Raw genomic sequence first — 18,735 nt, forward strand, 5'->3', positions numbered from 1 at the left:
AAAGGCTTTGTTTTGCATGTTATCCAGTCAGATCAGATAATATTATCCATAAATACAATCAAGCCAAATTCAAGTACCATAGGCAATAGGTGCAGGAGTAGGCCATTCGAGCCAGCACCGCCATTCAATGTGATCATGGCTGATCATTCTCAATCAGTACCCTGTTCCTGCCTTCTCCCCATATCCCCCTGACTCCGCTATCCTTAAGAGCTCTATCCAGCTCTCTCTTGAATGCAGAGGGAAGGAAACGATGCACAATGTTTCGAATGGAAAGAAAGATAATGATTTGGGTCGAAGATCCTTCATGAGAGATGGGCACAAAATACTGGAGTGACTCAGCGGGTCAGGCAGCACCTCTGCCAGCGATGCTGCCTGACCCGCTGAGTTACTCCAGCATTTTCGGTGTAAACCAGCATCTGCAGTTCCTTCCTACACATTCTTCATTGGAGGGTTGGTCAGAACGTTAACTTTGTCTATTCACAAAATGCTGGAGTAACTCAGCAGGTCAGGCAGCATCTCGGGAGAGAAGGAATGGGTGACGTTTCGGGTCGAGACCCTTCTTCAGACTTCAGCCCGAGATGCTGCCTGACCTGCTGAGTTACTCCAGCATTTTGTGAATAAATACCTTCGATTTGTACCAGCATCTGCAGTTATCTTCTTATATATGTTAACTTTGTCTAAGCAGGACAGACAGAATCCGTGGCGTTTCCAACACCTTCTCGTCTTATTTCAGATTCCCAACATCTATAATTTTAGATGTCCAAAGCCGAGATGGCCATTGTCCGCCACTGCCGCTGCACCGCACATTCGCCCCGACCTCGCTGTCCACAGCCGGCCCCAATGTTTCATTGTTCCAGCCAAACTTAACGGAAGCCGCAGGAACCGCGCATCATCTTCAGACCAGAAACATTTCGCCTCCAGGGCCCAAAGTCGAGTTCAACAATTTTGAGATATTCGGTATTTTCCTATTTCCACACCCTCTCACCAAGTCAAATCGGCTAATTCCGTCTCAATCCTCGCTTTAAAAAAAAAATCATTAATCTTTCCCACTTCCGACCCTTCCTTCCACAGACAGTTTCTTTTGTTCTCTGTAAGAAGGAACTGCAGGTGCCGGTTTACACCGAAGGTAGACACAAAACGCTGGAGGAACTCAGCGGGACAGGCAGCATCTATAGAGAGAAGGAGTGGGTGGCGTTTCTGGTCGAGACCCTTCTTCAGACGCTCTTACCTCCTCCATTCATTGTTCTCTGCAATTCCCCGCTGACTATCCCCCTGTTTGTTTCTGACCATTGCCAATTCTAATGAAGGATATTGACTCCAAGACAGTAGCTCTTGCCTCTTCCTGCCCATGCTGCCTGGTCTGAAAATATCCACTGTTTCATCGTTATCGTTTCACATTTTCCAGCAAGCTTTTGCTCATTTGCTCCAGCAAGCTTTTTGATCATTTGCTTTTTTAAAAATTATTGTTCGAAATTGAAGCCTTTTCATTTCAACGAAACACAGGCAAACAGCGGCAGCTTATTTTCGCGAGGTGAAGTTCACCCAGATACAAAAAATGCGAATTAAAACCTATATATTTTTTTTTACAAGGGATCGAATTGGTTTAAACCTGGAGTTTGAAGCGACTGAACTGTGATTGAGCTGAATAATTTACGAATAAGCTGTTCTTCCTAGGGTTCTCCAGTGAGTGGAGACGCTTCAAGAGACAGAAGATACACAGTTAGACCTTCGCAACTTTGTTCCACAAACGACAGAAGCATGGAATGAAACGCTGCGAAGATTAATAAGCAGACGCAGCCAGCGTTTAGAGAATGGGACCTCAAAAGTGGGGGAAATGATCGAAGGCTTAATTTGTAAAAAGGCTCCAACGCTGCGAGGAATAACCGTGTAGATGGAGGAGTGAAATGCTGAGGATTACAACCGCTGGCAACTTGGTCTGGGTTGACGCCCAGCTGAGCGGTTTAACTCTAAAACGTGCATGTGTAGAGCAGAAGGCTGAGTCAGTCGACCAGACCGCGACTCTTCATTGTCCTCGAAGACAGACACAAAAATGCTGGAGTAACTCAACAGCGGGTCAGACGGGCAGTGTCTGTGGAGAGAAGGAAAAGGTGGCGCTTCGGGTCAGACCTCGCCTCGTTGTAGCGGTCACTCTGACCCTCTCTCCTTCCCCTCCCTCCTGCTGAAAGAAGACCAAGCCCTTTGAGAATACGCAGAGATGGGCAGTGTACAAATGCCACCCACCCGCGACACTGCGAGGGTATTCCAAGTTTTAAAAAAGCTGCGGAAATCGCCGGAGAAATGAACGGGCAAATTGTTCCAGAGAAGGTAAGTGGGTTACATTATATCTTGGGGGTGAAACCAACAAGTCTACGGACTGTGTCCAGTCCTTGACCTCCGCAGAATACCATGACCGAGCTCTTTGTCGCTCTTCAGAGTGGTTGAAAGAAACTTTACGATCGTGTTTGCACAAGAGTGACAACTTTTGAGTGCGGAAACCGTAATCTTAAACTGTTACTATAAGAGTAGTTTCGACTTGAATTGTTTCAATTCTAGTTTTCGTCTCTTTTAGGCTTTGTTGGGTCGCCACTGGCTTACTTTGAAGTAAAAAAATGAATGAAAAATGGCAATTGTCGACCCTTGAATCCAAATCTCTGGTTACCTCAGAGTGAGAACTAATGCAGGCATTTTTATGGCATTGCCTCATGAAAAGTTAATCTCTAGCCTGTAGTCATCCCAAGCCTCCGAGGACTCTTTATCATCATCTTGTTTTAATTTTCAGTTTGATTGTAACCAATCTGATTGTAATCTGAATTTCCACTTTAAAAAAAAAGAAATAAGTTCCATATGTACTTTCCAAAGCGCTCTTTCACCTCTCAAATCCACGGTCTGCAGAAGTGACTTTGTGGAATTGCAAAGTCTTGCTTCTGGCCACACAATTTGGAATCACCTTATCACTGTTGGCAATTTTCCCCATCTCCTCTTAACTCTGATCAGCGTTGACACAGTCCTTTTAAACACACAAATACTGTATACAAATAGAAAGGGAATGTATGTGAGCCGAGAAAGTGGTGCAAGAGAACTTGAAAATAAGTAACGTAGGAAGGAACTGCAGATGCTGGTGTACGCCGAAGATAGACACAAAATATTGGAGTAGCTCAGCGGGTCAGGCAGCATCACTGGAGAGAAGGAATGGGTGACTTTTTGTCGAGACCCTTCTTTAGAAGTAGGGATAAGTAGCAGGGGTGAACTTGTAGATTTATTCTACAGCTGTACAGTGTCTTCCCAGCTATTATCAGACAACTGAACCATCCTATCACCAAATAGAGAGCGATCCTGACCTACCTACTATCTATCTCATTGGAGACCCTCGGACTGTCTTTATTCGGACTTTACTGGACTTTATCTAGCTCTAAACGTTATTCCCTTTATTCTGTATCCTTACAGTGCGGATGGCTTGATTGCACTCATATAATTTTTGCACGCAGCAAAAAAGCTTTTCGCTGTACCTCGGTACACGTGACAATAATAAACTAAGCAAAGATTGAATAGAAATGTAAAAAGGATAATATTGGAGATATTAAGACTTAATGATAGGTAAAGCCACCGGATGTGATGGTATTAATATAAATACAAATCTTGCAATGTATTAGTCAAGAATCGGACTTCTGGGTTTTTAAAAAATGACCACGATTATTTGGGAAGAGAAGAAAGGTGAAACTGAGAAACCGTGTACCTTTGGGGTGGGGAAGTGTGGGGTGGGGAAGTGTGGGGTGGGGTAGTGAGGGGTGGAGTAGTGTGGGGTGGGGTAGTGTGGGGTGGGGTAGTGTGGGGTGGGGTAGTGTGGGGTGGGGAAGTGTGGGGTGGGGTAGTGTGGGGTGGGGTAGTGTGGGGTGGGGTAGTGTGGGGTGGGGAAGTGTGGGGTGGGGTAGTGTGGGGTGGGGTAGTGTGGGGTGGGGTAGTGTGGGGTGGGGAAGTGAGGGGTGGGGTAGTGTGGGGTGGGGTAGTGTGGGGTGGGGAAGTGTGGGGTGGGGTAGTGTGGGGTGGGGAAGTGTGGGGTGGGGTAGTGTGGGGTGGGGAAGTGAGGTTCATTGGAAATTTGAGGGCTGGGATAGATTCTTTATATAAGAGCAGAAAGTGCGGAGATCATGACATATCGCCAGAGGGAGAAACAGCTAACATCTCCGACATCTCCCTCCCGTTTCTGGACCTCACCATCTCCTTCACAGGAGACAGACTAGTGACTGACATCTACTATAAACCCACTGACTCGCACAGCTATCTGGACTACAATTCTTCCCACCCTGTCTCCTGCAAAAAGTCTATCCCCTACTCCCAATTCCTCCGTCTACGCCGCATCTGCGCCCGGGATGAGGTGTTGCACACTAGGGCATCAGAGATGTCCTCATTCTTCAGGAAACGGGGCTTTCTCTCTTCCATTATAGATGAGGCTTTCACTAGGGCCTCTTCTACATCCCGCAGCTCCGCTCTTGCTCCCCCTCCCCCCATTCGTAACAAGGACAGAATCCCCCTCGTTCTCACCTTCCACCCCATCAGCCAGTGTATCCAACAAATCATCCTCCAACATTTCCCTCACCTACAACGGGACCGCACTACTGGCCACATCTTCCCATCCACTCCCCTTTCTGCGTTCCGCAGAGACCGTTTCCTCCGTAACTCCCTGGTCCACTCATCCCTTCCTACCCAAAACCACCCCATCCCCGGGCACTTTCCCCTGCAACTGCAGGAGATGCAACACATGTCCCTTTCCCTCCCCCCTCAACTCCATCCAAGGACCCAAACAGTCTTTCCAGGTGAGACAGAGGTTCACCTGCACCTCCTCCAACCTCATCTATTGTATCCGCTGCTGCAGATGTCAATTTCTTTACATCAGCAAACCAAACGCAGGCTCGGCGATTGTTTTGCTCAACACCTTCGCTCAGTCCGCCTTAACCAACCTGATCTCCCAGTGACTGAGCACTTCAACTCCCCCTCCCACTCCCAGTCTGACCTTTCTGTCATGGGCCTCCTCCAGTGCCATAGTGAGGCCCACCGGAAATTGGAGGAACAGCACCTCATATTTCGCTTGGGCAGCTTACAGCCCAGCGGTATGACATTGACTTCTCCAACTTTAGATAGTTCCTCTGTCCCTCTCTTCCCCTCCCCCTTCCCAGTTCTCCCTCTACCTTCCTGTCTTCACCTATATCCTTCCTATGTCCCGCCCCCCTGACATCAGTCTGAAGAAGGGTCTCGACCCAAAACGTCACCCATTCCTTCTCTCCTGAGATGCTGCCTGACCTGCTGAGTTACTCCAGCATTTTGTGAAATAAATACCTTTTGATTTCTCACAATGATGCTCTGATCATCTCTTCCTTAAATATTCTCAAAGAGAAAGCTTTCATGGCACACTGGGGTAGAATATTTTAACCAACCAAATGAAGGATTGTCTCCTTATTTCAGTCACAGGTAGCTGAGCCCATAACTGAGGTTTGGATGACTCCTAGTTCCAGACACCCCCACACAAGTGAAAACTACCTTTCAGCTAATTCCTTGTTGTGTGCCATACACCTTTGTTTCAATAACATTAAACACCTTCCTCTTTATAATGTACTGTATGCCCAGATTCCTCAATATCTCCTCTTAGAAGCCACACTCTCATTCTGGGACCTCACATCGTGTATAGTTCTGCTGCCCTCCATCTTCTCCACCATTCATGTTGCGAAGTAACTGGTTTTCTTTAATTTGGACAATGTTGTGATGACCGTCCTTGATTAATGATAGATGCAGAACGCTGGCATAACTCAGTGGGTCATGCAGCATCTTGGGCGATAAAGAATGCGTGAAACTTTGGGTCGGGACCCTTCTTCAGTCCTGTATTAATGTTGGACGGCGTGGTACAGAATGAATCCCAGGTCATTCCACCTTTAGCAATTGACTGAACTTTGGGTCTTTGAGCATGTCTCTTTTTAATTCTCATCCTGTTCTCCAATTGCGAGTGGATCTGGGCCAAGAAAGTGGTGTGATTTTTAATATGAGTGCAGGAGATGGGGTTATTTTTGATGGGTAATTATTTAATATGCACACCTTGTAGCTAGAGGAATTGAAATGATAACACCTTGCGGAATGTGCAGGAGGATCAGTGGCATATGCCTGGCTCTGCAGGGAACAAAATAGAAATGGTTTAGTTTCCTGTTACATGCACAAAAACAAATCAATGGCACCACACGCTTTATATAAACAATATTTCACATGCCGTCAGCTTACTGGGCAGGCTACACCCCCTCATACTGACTCGAAGGTATTTCTGCAATCTCCGGTCACGAGCAAGTGCAGGAATTTATTGGACTGCTTCCTGAACTTTACATGAGTTCAGCGATAGGGGACCAGTGTCACTGCTCATCGCTGCCTCCTGCTCGGTCTCCATCAAAGATACTAGAGGAACTGAAGACTGAAGAAGGGTCTCGACCCGAAATGTCGTCCATTCCTTCTCTCCTGAGATGCTGCCTGACCTGCTGAGTTACTCCAGCATTTTGTGAATAAATACCTTCGAGAGGAACAAGATGGACCACTCCGTTAAAATTTCCTATATTGAAGTGTAGTACGCAATGGAACCATTTTAGTAGGCAAAACCCACCGTTCGTTATGCCTCTCACAGTTTAATCAGTGTTTTGGGGGAACAGTACGCACGTGATGATACCATTAAAATGCAGAATATATCTCATCTATCAATTCACAGATTTTTGTTATTTTTCTTTTAAATGTTTCTGCAAGTTTCTGCCTACTAAAATGGCGCCGTGACGTACTACGGTTTTTAGGGTCGAGTGGTCTATCTTGTTCCTCTAGTATCTTTGGTCTCCATCTCTGTCTCCAACCCACCATTGACTCTGTCTACACTTCATGCTGCCTCGGAAATGCAGCCAACACAATCAAAGACTTGTCCCTTCCCCGATCATTTCTCCTTCACCCCACTGCCATCCAGCGGAAGGTACAGGACCTTGAAAGCTCGCACCACCAGATTCAAGAGCAGCTTCTTCCCCTCCGTTATCAGGCTTCTGAATGATTCTTCCATCAGCTAGGGTACTGCCCAATTCATCTCTACCCTATTGAGGAAATTGGACTTTGTCTATGGAACTGATGCACTACAATGCTGAGAACTATATTCTGCACTATGTGTCTTCCCCTTTGCTCTATCTATTGTACTTGACTTTTGACTTGATTATATGTATGTATGATCTGTTGGATTGCATGCAAGACTAAGCTTTTTGCTGCCCCTTAGTACATGTGGCAATAATAACAAACCTAAACTCTCTAACCCCTTAAATAACAGTCTCAATTTCAGAATGTGCCATTGGTTGCTCTTGAGGGGAAACAATTTCTCAGCATCTCTTTGTCAAGCCCCATCTGAATCTCATGTTACAAGACGGTCACCTTTTATTCTTCCAAATTCCCCTGCTGGGGAGAAGGCAGGAGAATGAGATTGAGAAGGAAAGGCTTGATTGAATGGTGCATTAGACCTGATGGGCTGAATGGCCTAATTCTGCTCCTTGAACGTATAAACTTATGAAGAATCAACCTTGGGCATCTTCACTGGATTGTAACCATTGAAGAATATTCTTCTTTAAAATAAGAATACCAAATCTGTTGGATGTCCTCCTGGTATGGTCTTGCCAATAGCTATATATCACAAATAATTCTCAAATTATTTCCTATTTCTGAGCGTTAACTTATTATGGTTCATGTATGAGGACCTCCAGCTCTTGGTAGAGCAGGTTTCTGTGGACTTTCTCCATTTAAGCAACCTTCTGCTTTCTAATCTTCGTACCACAGTGGATAACCTCACATTTCCTTACATTATACTTCATTTGTCACATACCTCCTCCCTCACTTTACCCATCTGTACCCCTCTGCCGAGTTTATGTCATCGTGGCCAAATGCAGGCCAGTGGGACTAGTGTAGCTGGGACATGTTGGCTGGTGTGGGCAAGTAGGGCCAAAGGGCCTATTTCCACACTATGACTCACAAATCGCTTTCTCGCCTAATTTTGCAGCATCAGCAAATCTGGAAATCAACAAAGGCTTAAAAAAAGCATTTTTTTCTAAATTTTCTGGCTGATTAATTAGGATCACCATTCTCTGAAAGAGGAGCTTAATTACATTTGCTAAGTTCACATACAGGATCTATTATTAATGTCGACATGGGAACTTATTAGAGAGGAAGTTGAAGTATAGACAAATTTTAAATTACATCAAATTCATAATCACAGCGAGATAGTTTTTACAGAATCTGTTGAGTGCGCTCCCAGGCATGAAGTAAACCACCCTGATTTGCCATGGAAAAATGTTAGTGCAATAAACATTTATACAGCAATAGAATGTGTAGGATGGAACTGCAGATGCTGGTATAAATCGTAGACACAAAATGCTGGAGTAACTCAGTGGGACAGGCAGCACCTCTGGAGAGAAGGAATGGGTGAAATTTCGGGTCGAGACCCTTCTTCAGACTGATGTCAGGGGAGTGGGTTGTACATAGATAAGGAAGTGTATAGATAATGAAGTGTAAGGTGGGAAAACAGGACAAAGGGAATGGAATAGACTTGATTTTCCCTATTTGGCTTATATCTTCAGCCAGCACGCACAGGGTGACAAGCCACTGATTACAAGTATATTATTAGTAATGGGAACAAGTATTTGACAAGTTTTAAAGTGAAAGTATGATTTTCCATTGATCACGTTGGCGCTGCTACAGTTTGTGCAGATTGGGTGAACTTTATAGTTTCCGAGAATTCTCGTAAGGTTCTTGCCAACAGCAACAATTACAGTTTTTACATAATTAATCCACCCCAGCCTTGCACAGAGTTTTATGGGAAATAACCAGGGAAAGAAAGATCAAAGATGTAGGAAGAAAGTTACTTGGGTGGTGCAGCTGGTAGAGCTGCTGCCTCACCACGCTAGAGGCCAGACCTCGTGTACTGCCTGTGTGGTGTTTGCACGCTCTTCCTTGGGTTTCCATCGTGGTGCTCCGGTTTCCTCCCACATACAATACAACAATATATCTTTATTGTCATTGTACGAGATTGGGAATGCGCCTCCCATACAATGCAATAAATCAATTAGCTAGTCAGTATTAATTTAAACAACCCAATGAAACAAATTAGAACAGTTTTAAAACAGAATAAAGTGCAAGTAGGTCTGTGCCGGTTCACTGTGCGATGTGACCATCCGGCTCAGCAGGACCGGTTCATAGCAGCTATGGCCCTGGGGATGAAGCTGTTCCTGAGTCTGGAGGTGCGGGCGTAGAAGGCCTTGTCTGCCCGATGGTAGAAGTTCGAACAGATTGTTGCAGGGGTGTGAAGAGTCTTTGTGGATGCTGGTGGCTTTTCCGATGCATCGTGTGTTGTAGATGCCCTCCAAGGCTGGTAGCTGTGTTCCGATAGTCTTCTGAGCTCTATGGACGTGCGGGTTTGTAAATTAACTAACCTCTGTAAAATTGCCCCTCGTGTGCACGGAGTGGATGTGAAAGTGGGATAACATAGAACTAGTGTGAATGGGTTACCGATGGTCAGTGTGGACTAGGTGGGCCAAAGGGCCCCTTTCTATGCTGTATCTCTGACCACTAAACCCCAAACATGAATAGGTTTTCAAAAGGTTTTCAAAACAGTTTGAAGGCACGGTGTACGAGGAAATGATGGAAATTCCAGAGAGAACATAGTGGGCAGCTATACGTACCAGTAACAATGGTGGACTGCAGTGAAAAGCGTTTCGCTGGCATCAGATGATGACACTGTCGTATGGAGAGTGATGAGGGTGGTGAACATAGAGATGAGTTTGGAGGGTGATGTGGAAATTGATTAGGAAGAGAAAGAAAAGGAGTCTGATTTTGTGAAGAAACAGGATCTGTATAATCTCATGATAATCTGCTTTTCATTTGGGTATCCAAAATAAATTTAAGTGAAAGGATTGGAATTTATTCCCTGGAGTGCAGGCGGATGAGGGGTGATCTTATAGAGGTGTACAAAATCATGAAAGGAATAGATCGGGAAAATGCACAGAGTCTTTTACCCAGAGTAGGGGAATTGAGAACCAGAGGACTTAAACCACAGGTTTAAGGTGAGGTGGGAAAGATTTGATAGGAACCTGAGGGATAATTTTTATGCACAACGGGTGGTGGGTGCATGGAATGAGCTGCCGGAGGAGATAGTTGAGGCAAATTCTTCCAGATTCCCTCTAAACCACTTGCTCCTCACCTAAAACCACTGCCCTCAGTCTTAGACACATCTGCAAACATAAAACATAGAGCACAGAACAGTACAGCACAGGAAACGGGCCATTCGGCCCACAATATTTGTACCGAACATGATGTCAAGTTAAACTGATCTGATTTGCCTGTACATGATCCATATCTATCCATTCTGCCCACTTCCATGTGTCTATCTAAATGTCTCTTTGACGCCACTATCGTATCTGCCTCCATTACAACATCCGCCCCACCACCACCCCTGGCAATGCGTTCCAGGCCCCCACTACTCTCTGCATTAAAAAAACTTGCCCGCACATCTCCATTAAAGTTTCCTCCCCTCATCTTATGGCTATGCCCTCTGGTGTTGGACATTTCCACCCTGTGGGAAAGGTTCTGACTGTTTACCCCATCTATGCCTCTCATCATTTTAACCCCATCTAATGTCTCCTCTCAAACTCCGACGCTCCAGAGAAAACAATCCAAGTCTATCCAACCTCTCCTTTTAGCCGAAACCCTTTAATCCAGGCAGCATTCTAGAACAGTGCAAGGGTGCAAGGATTCCATCTATGCCTCTCATGACTTTGTATTCCTATTTCATATTGCCTTCAGTCTCCTCTGCTCTGAGGCAAACAAACCCATCTAATCTGATCTCTCATAAGGGAAGCATTATGTTCCAGGCAGCATCGTGATGCATCCTCTCTAAACCCTCTCCAGTGCAATCACATCGTTCAAGCTCCATTATTGTCTTACAACATGATTAAAAACATATTCAATACCTACATTTAATCACAACATTGATTATAATAATTTTTTTAAACCTTGGGCTATTTGATGCTATGATACATCGTTAACAATGTAATTCTCAGCTGCCCAGTGTGGTTCCCTTTCTACACCGTACATTTGTATGATTCCTCACGTTGGCTCTCCGCGAGTGTTGGGTCCATCACCGACCGTTGCTGGACTCGGTCACGGTTATTTATGAAGCTGTTCTTCCTGATGTCCTGGAGGAGCCCACACGGCCACAGAACCTCTACCCAGCAGAGCTGATTGATTGAATTGATTGAAAAGTACAGCATGGAAACAGGCCCTTCGACCCACTGAGTCCATGCCGACCATTGATCACCCATTTGCACTAGTTCTATATTATTCTCACTCTCACATCCACTCCCTACACACTCGGGGCAATTTACAGAGGGCCAATTAACCTACAAACCCGCATGAGGAAACCGCAGCACCTGGAGGAGCCCACACGGTCACTCCGCACAGACAGCACCCGCGGTCAGGATCGAAGCCGGGTCTCTGCCACCGTGAGGCAGCAGCTCTACCCGCTGCACCACTGTACCGCCCTAGTACGAAACAGCAGTAATTGATGAGTTGCTGGAAGGGGATGGATGGTACAGAAAGACTTTCCTTTCCTGCACTGACTGAGTAGAAGCAGAGTACTGGCCCAGCTAACATCCAGCCTTCCTAATAGTGCTGTTTCAAATTTAGCTGAAGAACAGGATTTTATTCCAAAAATGTTTCCTTGGGCAGAGTTGTACCATTGGGCTTCCAAATACATCTGCAGTCACTTTTCCTTTCACAGTCTAATTGTAGTCATTACTAATGATTATTTTTGGCTGCGCTTTTGTTATGAAGTCTGTTCCCTAACTTGTGATCTCTGTACAATGATTTCCTCCCTTCCAACTGGACAACATGAACAATGACATTGGTTTGGTCCTGTTTCCTAATAAAATGTGTAGTATAGGCCTGCTGGATCTCCCAATTGCGAACCATGTGAACTGTCCTTCCCATTCCCATGCCAGTTTTTCTGTCCTGGGCCTCCTCCATTGTAAGAGGGAGGCCACAAACTGGTGGAACAGCACCTCGTATTCAGCCTGGGAAGCTTATAAACCAGTTGACCTCCAGTTTTGGGTAACACCCCCTCCCCCTTTTGATTCCCTTCTCTTCCATTTGCCCCACCTGGTGTGTACCCATTTCACCCAAAATCCTACCCCTCTTTTCTCCCCCCCCCCCCCCCCCCTCCTCCACCTCCCTCCTGAGACATTAACAACCTTGTCCTAAACTCTGGCTCTCCCATCTGTTCTCTTTGCCTCTTGCATTTTAAAATGTTTGTTTAAACTTTCCAGCAATGAAACAGGCCATTCAGCCCATCAGGTCTGTGCAAAGCATCAAGCCACCTACACTAGTGCCATTTTATTCTCCCCGTGTTCCCATGGATGACTCCTGTCAGATTCCACCACTCGTTAAGACACATTTTCAGTGGCATTAACCGACTGACCTGCACATTTTTGTCACTTGGGAGGAATCCGGGGCTTCTGAGGGAAAGCAACATGGCTGCAGGGAGAACAGGCAAACTCCACAGAAACAACATCCGTGGTCGGGATTGAACCGGGATTGGTGCAGCTGTACAGCAGCAGTTCCTCTACATGTACCACTGCACCGCCCACGTTCGAGATATCTTTGTGTAGGAAGGAACTGCAGATGCTGGTTTAAACCGAAGATAGACACAAAAAGCCGGAGTAACTCAGTGGGACAGGCAGCATCTCTGGAGAGAAGGAATGGGTGACGTTTCGGGTTGAGACCCTTCTTCAGACTGGATATCTTTTGCGGTTCCATGGCAAATTTAGTATGATAAAATATTGGTGAAGCATTTTGGAATGTTTACTGTATTAAAGCTGCCAAACAAATTGAAGTTTTAAATGAAATGTTTCTAAGTTTTCAATATTCACTAAAATGTCACGGGTACATTTCAATAGACAATAGGTGCAGGAGGAGGCCATTCGGCCCTTCGAGCCAGCACCGCCATTCAATGTGATCATGGCTGATCATTCTCAATCAGTACCCCGTTCCTGCCTTCTCCCCATACCCCCTGACTCTGCTATCCTTAAGAGCTCTATCTAGCTCTCTCTTGAATGCATTCAGAGAATTTCTGAGCCTGTCCCTTCAGATCATTTTCACATGATATTTATATGCAGTGGAATTTTCACTGTTCTGACCACGTTCCCCATTTTTATCTTGTACTAAATTATATAAACATAGCACAAAAAGTAAGGAAATTTGTGTTTGGTAGGTTATTTCTTTGTTGTAACAATGATTCTTGGCAATAAATCTTATACCGTTGGAAAGCCTGTTTATTTCCCTTTTAAATGGTGCCACATTTGTAAGGAACATGCATTTGTGGGATGAGCAGCAGAGCTGAGTATATGGGTTGCGCCCATGAAAAATTTGCCAAATCTTCTCTGCCAATGCCAAACAGCTTATTCTGCCATTGACTCTTGTTCGGTGTTGTTTGGTGGATTGGATGATTGAAGTCTGAAGAAACAAGACATATTGGCAATTTAACAATTTATTCATTTAATAAACAGGAGCCACAGTAGCGTGTGGAAGAACCATACACAGCCATAACAGCCTGGCACCTCCTCCTCATGCTGGTCACCAGCCTGGTCACACACTGTTGTGGGATGGCATCCCATTCTTGTCAGCACCTGGGGGTACCAGAAGCTCAAAACAAGAGTCAATAGCAACAGCAGAATAATCTGTTTGGCATTGGCAGAGAAGATTTGGCAAATTTTTCATGGGCGCAATCCATATACTCAGCTCTGCTGCTCATCCCACAAATGCATGTTCCTTACAAATGTGGCACCATTTAAAAGGGAAATAAACAGGCTTTCCAACGGTATAAGATTTATTGCCAAGAAGCATTGTTACAACAAAGAAATAATCTACCAAACACAAATTTCCTTACTTTTTGTGCTATGTTTATTTGATAGTAACTTTCCTATCAAGATATGTTTAGATTGTTTCTGTATGAGTGATGCTTCTCAATGTTTAGATTGCAATGGATAAGAAAAAGATTCATGTTACCCTTAATGCCTTAATAGCAGAGATGGGAAAGGATTCAAATGAGAATGTTTGTAAATTTGTGACATTTTTCTCTTTAAAGTAACGTTGTCCCCTTTTATTTTAAGTGAACCAAAGGGACCAGAATGACGAGCACAGAAAATAAACCAGCCACAAAGACCCAGAAAAGCTTTGACCAACCCGCCATTCACTCGCGTGGTAAAGCATCAAGATCAAATTATATTTCCAGAGATGATAAAAGCGTCAAAGGAAAAATTAATATGCGCTCGCCCGCTGGGCTCTTCATTATATTGGGCCTTTTGATTGTCATGATAGGGATCGCTATAGCAGTTGTTGGCTATTGGCCTCATAAGCACCTTGTTCAGGTGCCAGTGAATCAACAGCGAACAAATAACAGCGAATTGGCTGTCAATACTCAACATGTCAGGGCAAGGCTTCGTCCCCAACCCGGGCAAAGGAACGAGAAGCTGAAACTAATTGGCCCGCTGATTATGGGCATCGGATTATTCGTGTTCATCTGCGCGAACACGGTCTTGTATGAAAATAGGGACCGGGAAACCAAGCTTCTGGCCCGGGGGAAGGTTTATTCCATCGCTGGTCAGGCTGGCAACGGGGACGACGCTGAACAGGAAGGGATGCTGCAAGATCCCATTGCATCTTCCACTGAAACCAGTGCCATTGAGGACACGTGCAGCGCCATCCACGACCACGATCGCTCGGCGATTGGGGCAAACTGGGCGGATTGTGACAACTCTGCAAATCACAAAATGACAGCCCAGCTACTGCACCACAAAAGGCCTTCCCCGTCCATCTCCCTCTGCAGCGCTGCCTCGGACTCTTGCAACTCCAGCGAAGGAAACCTCAACGTCCCTTTGAATTACGGCAGCGACCCAGTCTCCACCTCGGTGGTGTTGCCGGTTATCAAGCTCAACAACTGTGTCATTGACACTCTGGTAGTTGCTGATGTGGCGGGAGATACTGAGCTTGAACAGTCCGCGGTCACGTTGTCCACTGAAGACCTGAGCATGTTGCAGAAGCATGGATACATTCGCTCCGGCAGCATCCGCAGCGCCGACGACGCTCCTCGCATGGTGGGCACCAACCAGCCCTCAACTCGAGGGTCCTTCTCCAACACGTTCATCGGGAGGATGTTCTTCTCGGGGGCCACCAGGAAAGCCTACTGCTCGGACCTGCAACTCCACACTTCGTGCGGCCATCCCGGGGCCCGAGACCTCGGGCAGAATGTGAGCGACCTCAGCCAACAGCAGACAGAGGGGCAACACAGGAGTTGGCCCCGTTTGGATTGCAGCTACATAAAGAAGTACCTGAAGCTGGAAAACCGAGAGGACAGCGTGGACAAGCTGCTTGAACAGGCTGAACGCGACTATGCAGGAGAGGAGCAGAATGTTAAAGGGCAAATGGATTAAAGACTATAGTGACTGTACATTAAACGCAAGGCTGGCAGATGTGAAAATGGGTTGAAATATTTATCCAGGCAGCAATTTCCGAAAAGAAAACCTTCCGATGTGGTCAACTGAAAATATGGATTGCGGATAGGAAGCGACTTGCAAAAACATTGCTCCTCCTTCTGTGGTTGTTGTAACAATTAGCTCCTTTTTGACTGAACTGTACCAAGCAGTGTTAGTCTTTCCACACAAGCCTAACTCTTTGTCACTCCTAACCTGGGGGACTTCCCTCGGCAAACAGCTGGGAGGGACAGATTTGGATTGTTTCCACTGGAAAGCTGGAGATTGAGGGGAGACCTAACAGAAGTATATAAAAGTTATGGGAGGCCAGACAGCCAGACCTTTTCCCCATGATGGAAATATTACATACTAGAAATATCACATACTAGAGTGGCGCAGCGGTAGAGTTGCCGCCTTACAGCGAATGCAGCGCCGGAGACCCGGGTTCGATCCCGACTACGGGTGCTGTCTGTACGGAGTTCTCCCCGTGACTTGCGTGGGTTTCCTCCGAGATCTTCGGTTTCCTCCCACACTCCGAAGACGTACAGGTTTGTAGGTTAATTGGCTGGGCAAATGTAAAAATGGTCCCTCGTGGGGATAGTGTTAATGTGCGAGGATCGCTAGTTCGCGCGGACCCGGTGGGCCAAAAGGGCCTGTTTCCGTGCTGTATCTCTAAACTAAACTAAACTAGAAAGCAGCTTCAAGGTGAGACGGGCAAAGTTTCAAGGAGATGTGCGAAGCAAGTTTTTTTTACACTCAGAGGGTGGTTTGCCTGGAACGCATTACTGGAGATGGTGGTGGAGGCAGGTGTGATTGTAGTGTTTAAGAGACTTTTAGATAGGTACACGGATACGGAGGGAAATAGATTATGCGCAGGCAGATACGAGTTGATTTTTGGCATCATGTTCTGCATTGACCTTGTGGGCTGAAGGGCCTGTTACTGTGCTGTACTGTTCTATGTTCTATTAAAGTTTTCTAATACTCAATTTGTCCCTATGTAGTCCCTGGTTCTCTTGCGGTGAATTCTTCACTTATCCCACAGGGTTGTCTCCTCTGTTGATTTCCATGCTACCTTTTGCTAACATGGCAAGCCAGAATTCATCGACGACTCAGTTCCAACACGTTGGTTCATCTTCATTTACCTGATCATGGCTCTCCCCCCTCCCAGCTTCTGTAATCTTCAGCATCCTCTGTTCTTCTAACACTCACTTCTTCAGAAGCAACCTTCTTTTGTTCCATTTCTGCAGTCAGTTCTTTCCTTCGTCTTGGCACCTCATCCTGGAAACCACTTAATTAGATTGCCCTTCCTTGCCAATTTGCCCACATTCAAAAGCCTCCTCAAAACCTACGTACAACTCAAGTTGCTTTACTATGTCGATAAATGCTTGCGGTTAATATAGGAACAAGAATGTCTTGTTATTGCTACAAGATTAATGAACACATGCAAGAAGATAGGCGACACAAAATGCTGGAGTAACTCAGTGGGTCAGGCAGCACCCCTGAAGTAAAGGAAATGGGTCGTTTCGGATAGCGTTCCTCCTTCACACACATGCATTTGTGTTTTTCATTGTTGAATTTCTTTGGTATGAATGGATGCATCAAAAAGAGGTCACATCGCACAGCGAACCGGCACAGACCTATTTGCACTTTATTCTGTTTTAAAACTGTTTCTAATTTTGTTTCACTGGGTTGTCTAAATTTATGCTGATTAGCTATTTAATTTATTGCATCGTATGGAAGTTGCATTCCCAATCTCGTTGTACCCCTGTACAATGACAATAAAGATATATTGTATTGTATTGTATTGATAGGATTTCACTGCCTTATGCATCAATGCTAATTGAAGCTTCTCAGAATTTTGAGACAATGGTTTTGTGTTTCTTCTAAAGTTTGGTATAAGTGGGGGGGGGGGGGGGGGGGGGGGGGGGTAAAGATATGGCAGGCACCAACCTCTTACACTGGAATGTTTGACTTAAAGGCTCCAGTAGCATTTTCCAAGGAACTCACCCCAATGTCCATAACTTTTGGTTACGTTTATCAACCCATTGGCTGAACTGTCAACAGGCTAAATGTCAAGTCTGTTAGTGTCATTTGAGAACATGTTAAAGACTTGTATATTATCCATGAACCTTCATTAAATTGTCTTTTTATATGCCCTTCATTATCTATCTTATAAGATATTTGCATTATTATTGTACATAGCTATGTACTTGAAGACAAAATCAGTAATTTAGTTAAACCCACCAAAGTCAACCATTGGGAGTAATACCAAATTCATCTATAATTCAGGGGAAATTAAATCGATTCGATATCAATAGACAATAGACAATAGGTGCAGGAGTAGGCCATTCAGCCCTTCGAGCCAGCACCGCCATTCAATGCGATCATGGCTGATCACTCGCAATCAGTACCCCGTTCCTGCCTTCTCCCCATACCCCCTGACTCCGCTATCCTTAAGAGCTCTATCCAGCTCTCTCTTGAAAGCATCCAACGAACTGGCCTCCACTGCCTTCTGAGGCAGAGAATTCCACACCTTCAAATCCTATGAACCACCCCCACTCAATCTCTTGGTATTTAAAAAAAATCACTTCAGTAAAACAACTTCTCACAATTTTCCACATTTGTTAAAATTTGAAGCAATCCTATCTGCTTCAAATTATTGCCAGACAACACTCTTTAGGGTCATTGTTGTGTGTTAAGTGGAAAGGGAGGGAAGATTAAAGTCACATTTGGAAGAGAGAACTTCTATACTGTGTGAGAATCTTAAATTTCAGAATCTTGTTTTAGTTGGTCTTCACCCTAACTTACTGTTAACTTTTCACCATCTCTTGTTCTGTGATTTCCCCAGTAACACTGCTGGTACCATGCGACTGCTGTTGTGCCTACATTTAGTTTTATTAGGTACGCAGAATAGAAGTGAGGCAAGACATTTGCTATTGTCAAGTAATTTATTATCATGTTTTTACTGTCTTTGGAATTTTTGATGTAAACTTATGGCACTTAACAAAAATGCATTTCATGTTTTGTTTCGGGAATGGTTCTATTCCATATCACTTGCTTTAATTATGAAAGCCTTGATACCCTTTAGGTTTGTCGTTGGACCTTGTGGTAAACAGAAGGTCAAAGAGAGTCATATTAAAGTTTAATGGCTATTGGGTATCACATCTCTTTT

General features: G+C 45.1%; 1 protein-coding gene across 1 annotated transcript; it reads left to right on the forward strand.

Moving 5' to 3' along the window:
- Positions 1 to 1,498: 1,498 nt before the first annotated feature.
- LOC144606744 (transmembrane protein 200A-like) lies at positions 1,499 to 16,483 on the forward strand. The gene is made up of 2 exons (XM_078423082.1): positions 1,499 to 2,325; positions 14,205 to 16,483. The coding sequence occupies exon 2, from the start codon at positions 14,223 to 14,225 to the stop codon at positions 15,522 to 15,524; it is 1,302 nt and encodes a 433-aa protein (XP_078279208.1). The 5' UTR covers positions 1,499 to 2,325; positions 14,205 to 14,222; the 3' UTR covers positions 15,525 to 16,483.
- Positions 16,484 to 18,735: the final 2,252 nt, after the last annotated feature.

This window comes from Rhinoraja longicauda, chromosome 27 (assembly GCF_053455715.1).
Source record: "Rhinoraja longicauda isolate Sanriku21f chromosome 27, sRhiLon1.1, whole genome shotgun sequence".
Lineage (NCBI taxonomy): Eukaryota > Metazoa > Chordata > Chondrichthyes > Rajiformes > Arhynchobatidae > Rhinoraja > Rhinoraja longicauda.

Bases quoted from the DNA above. Each gene is read 5' to 3' on its own strand.
- LOC144606744 (XM_078423082.1), top strand. From the start codon at position 14,223: ATGACGAGCACAGAAAATAAACCAGCCACAAAGACCCAGAAAAGCTTT.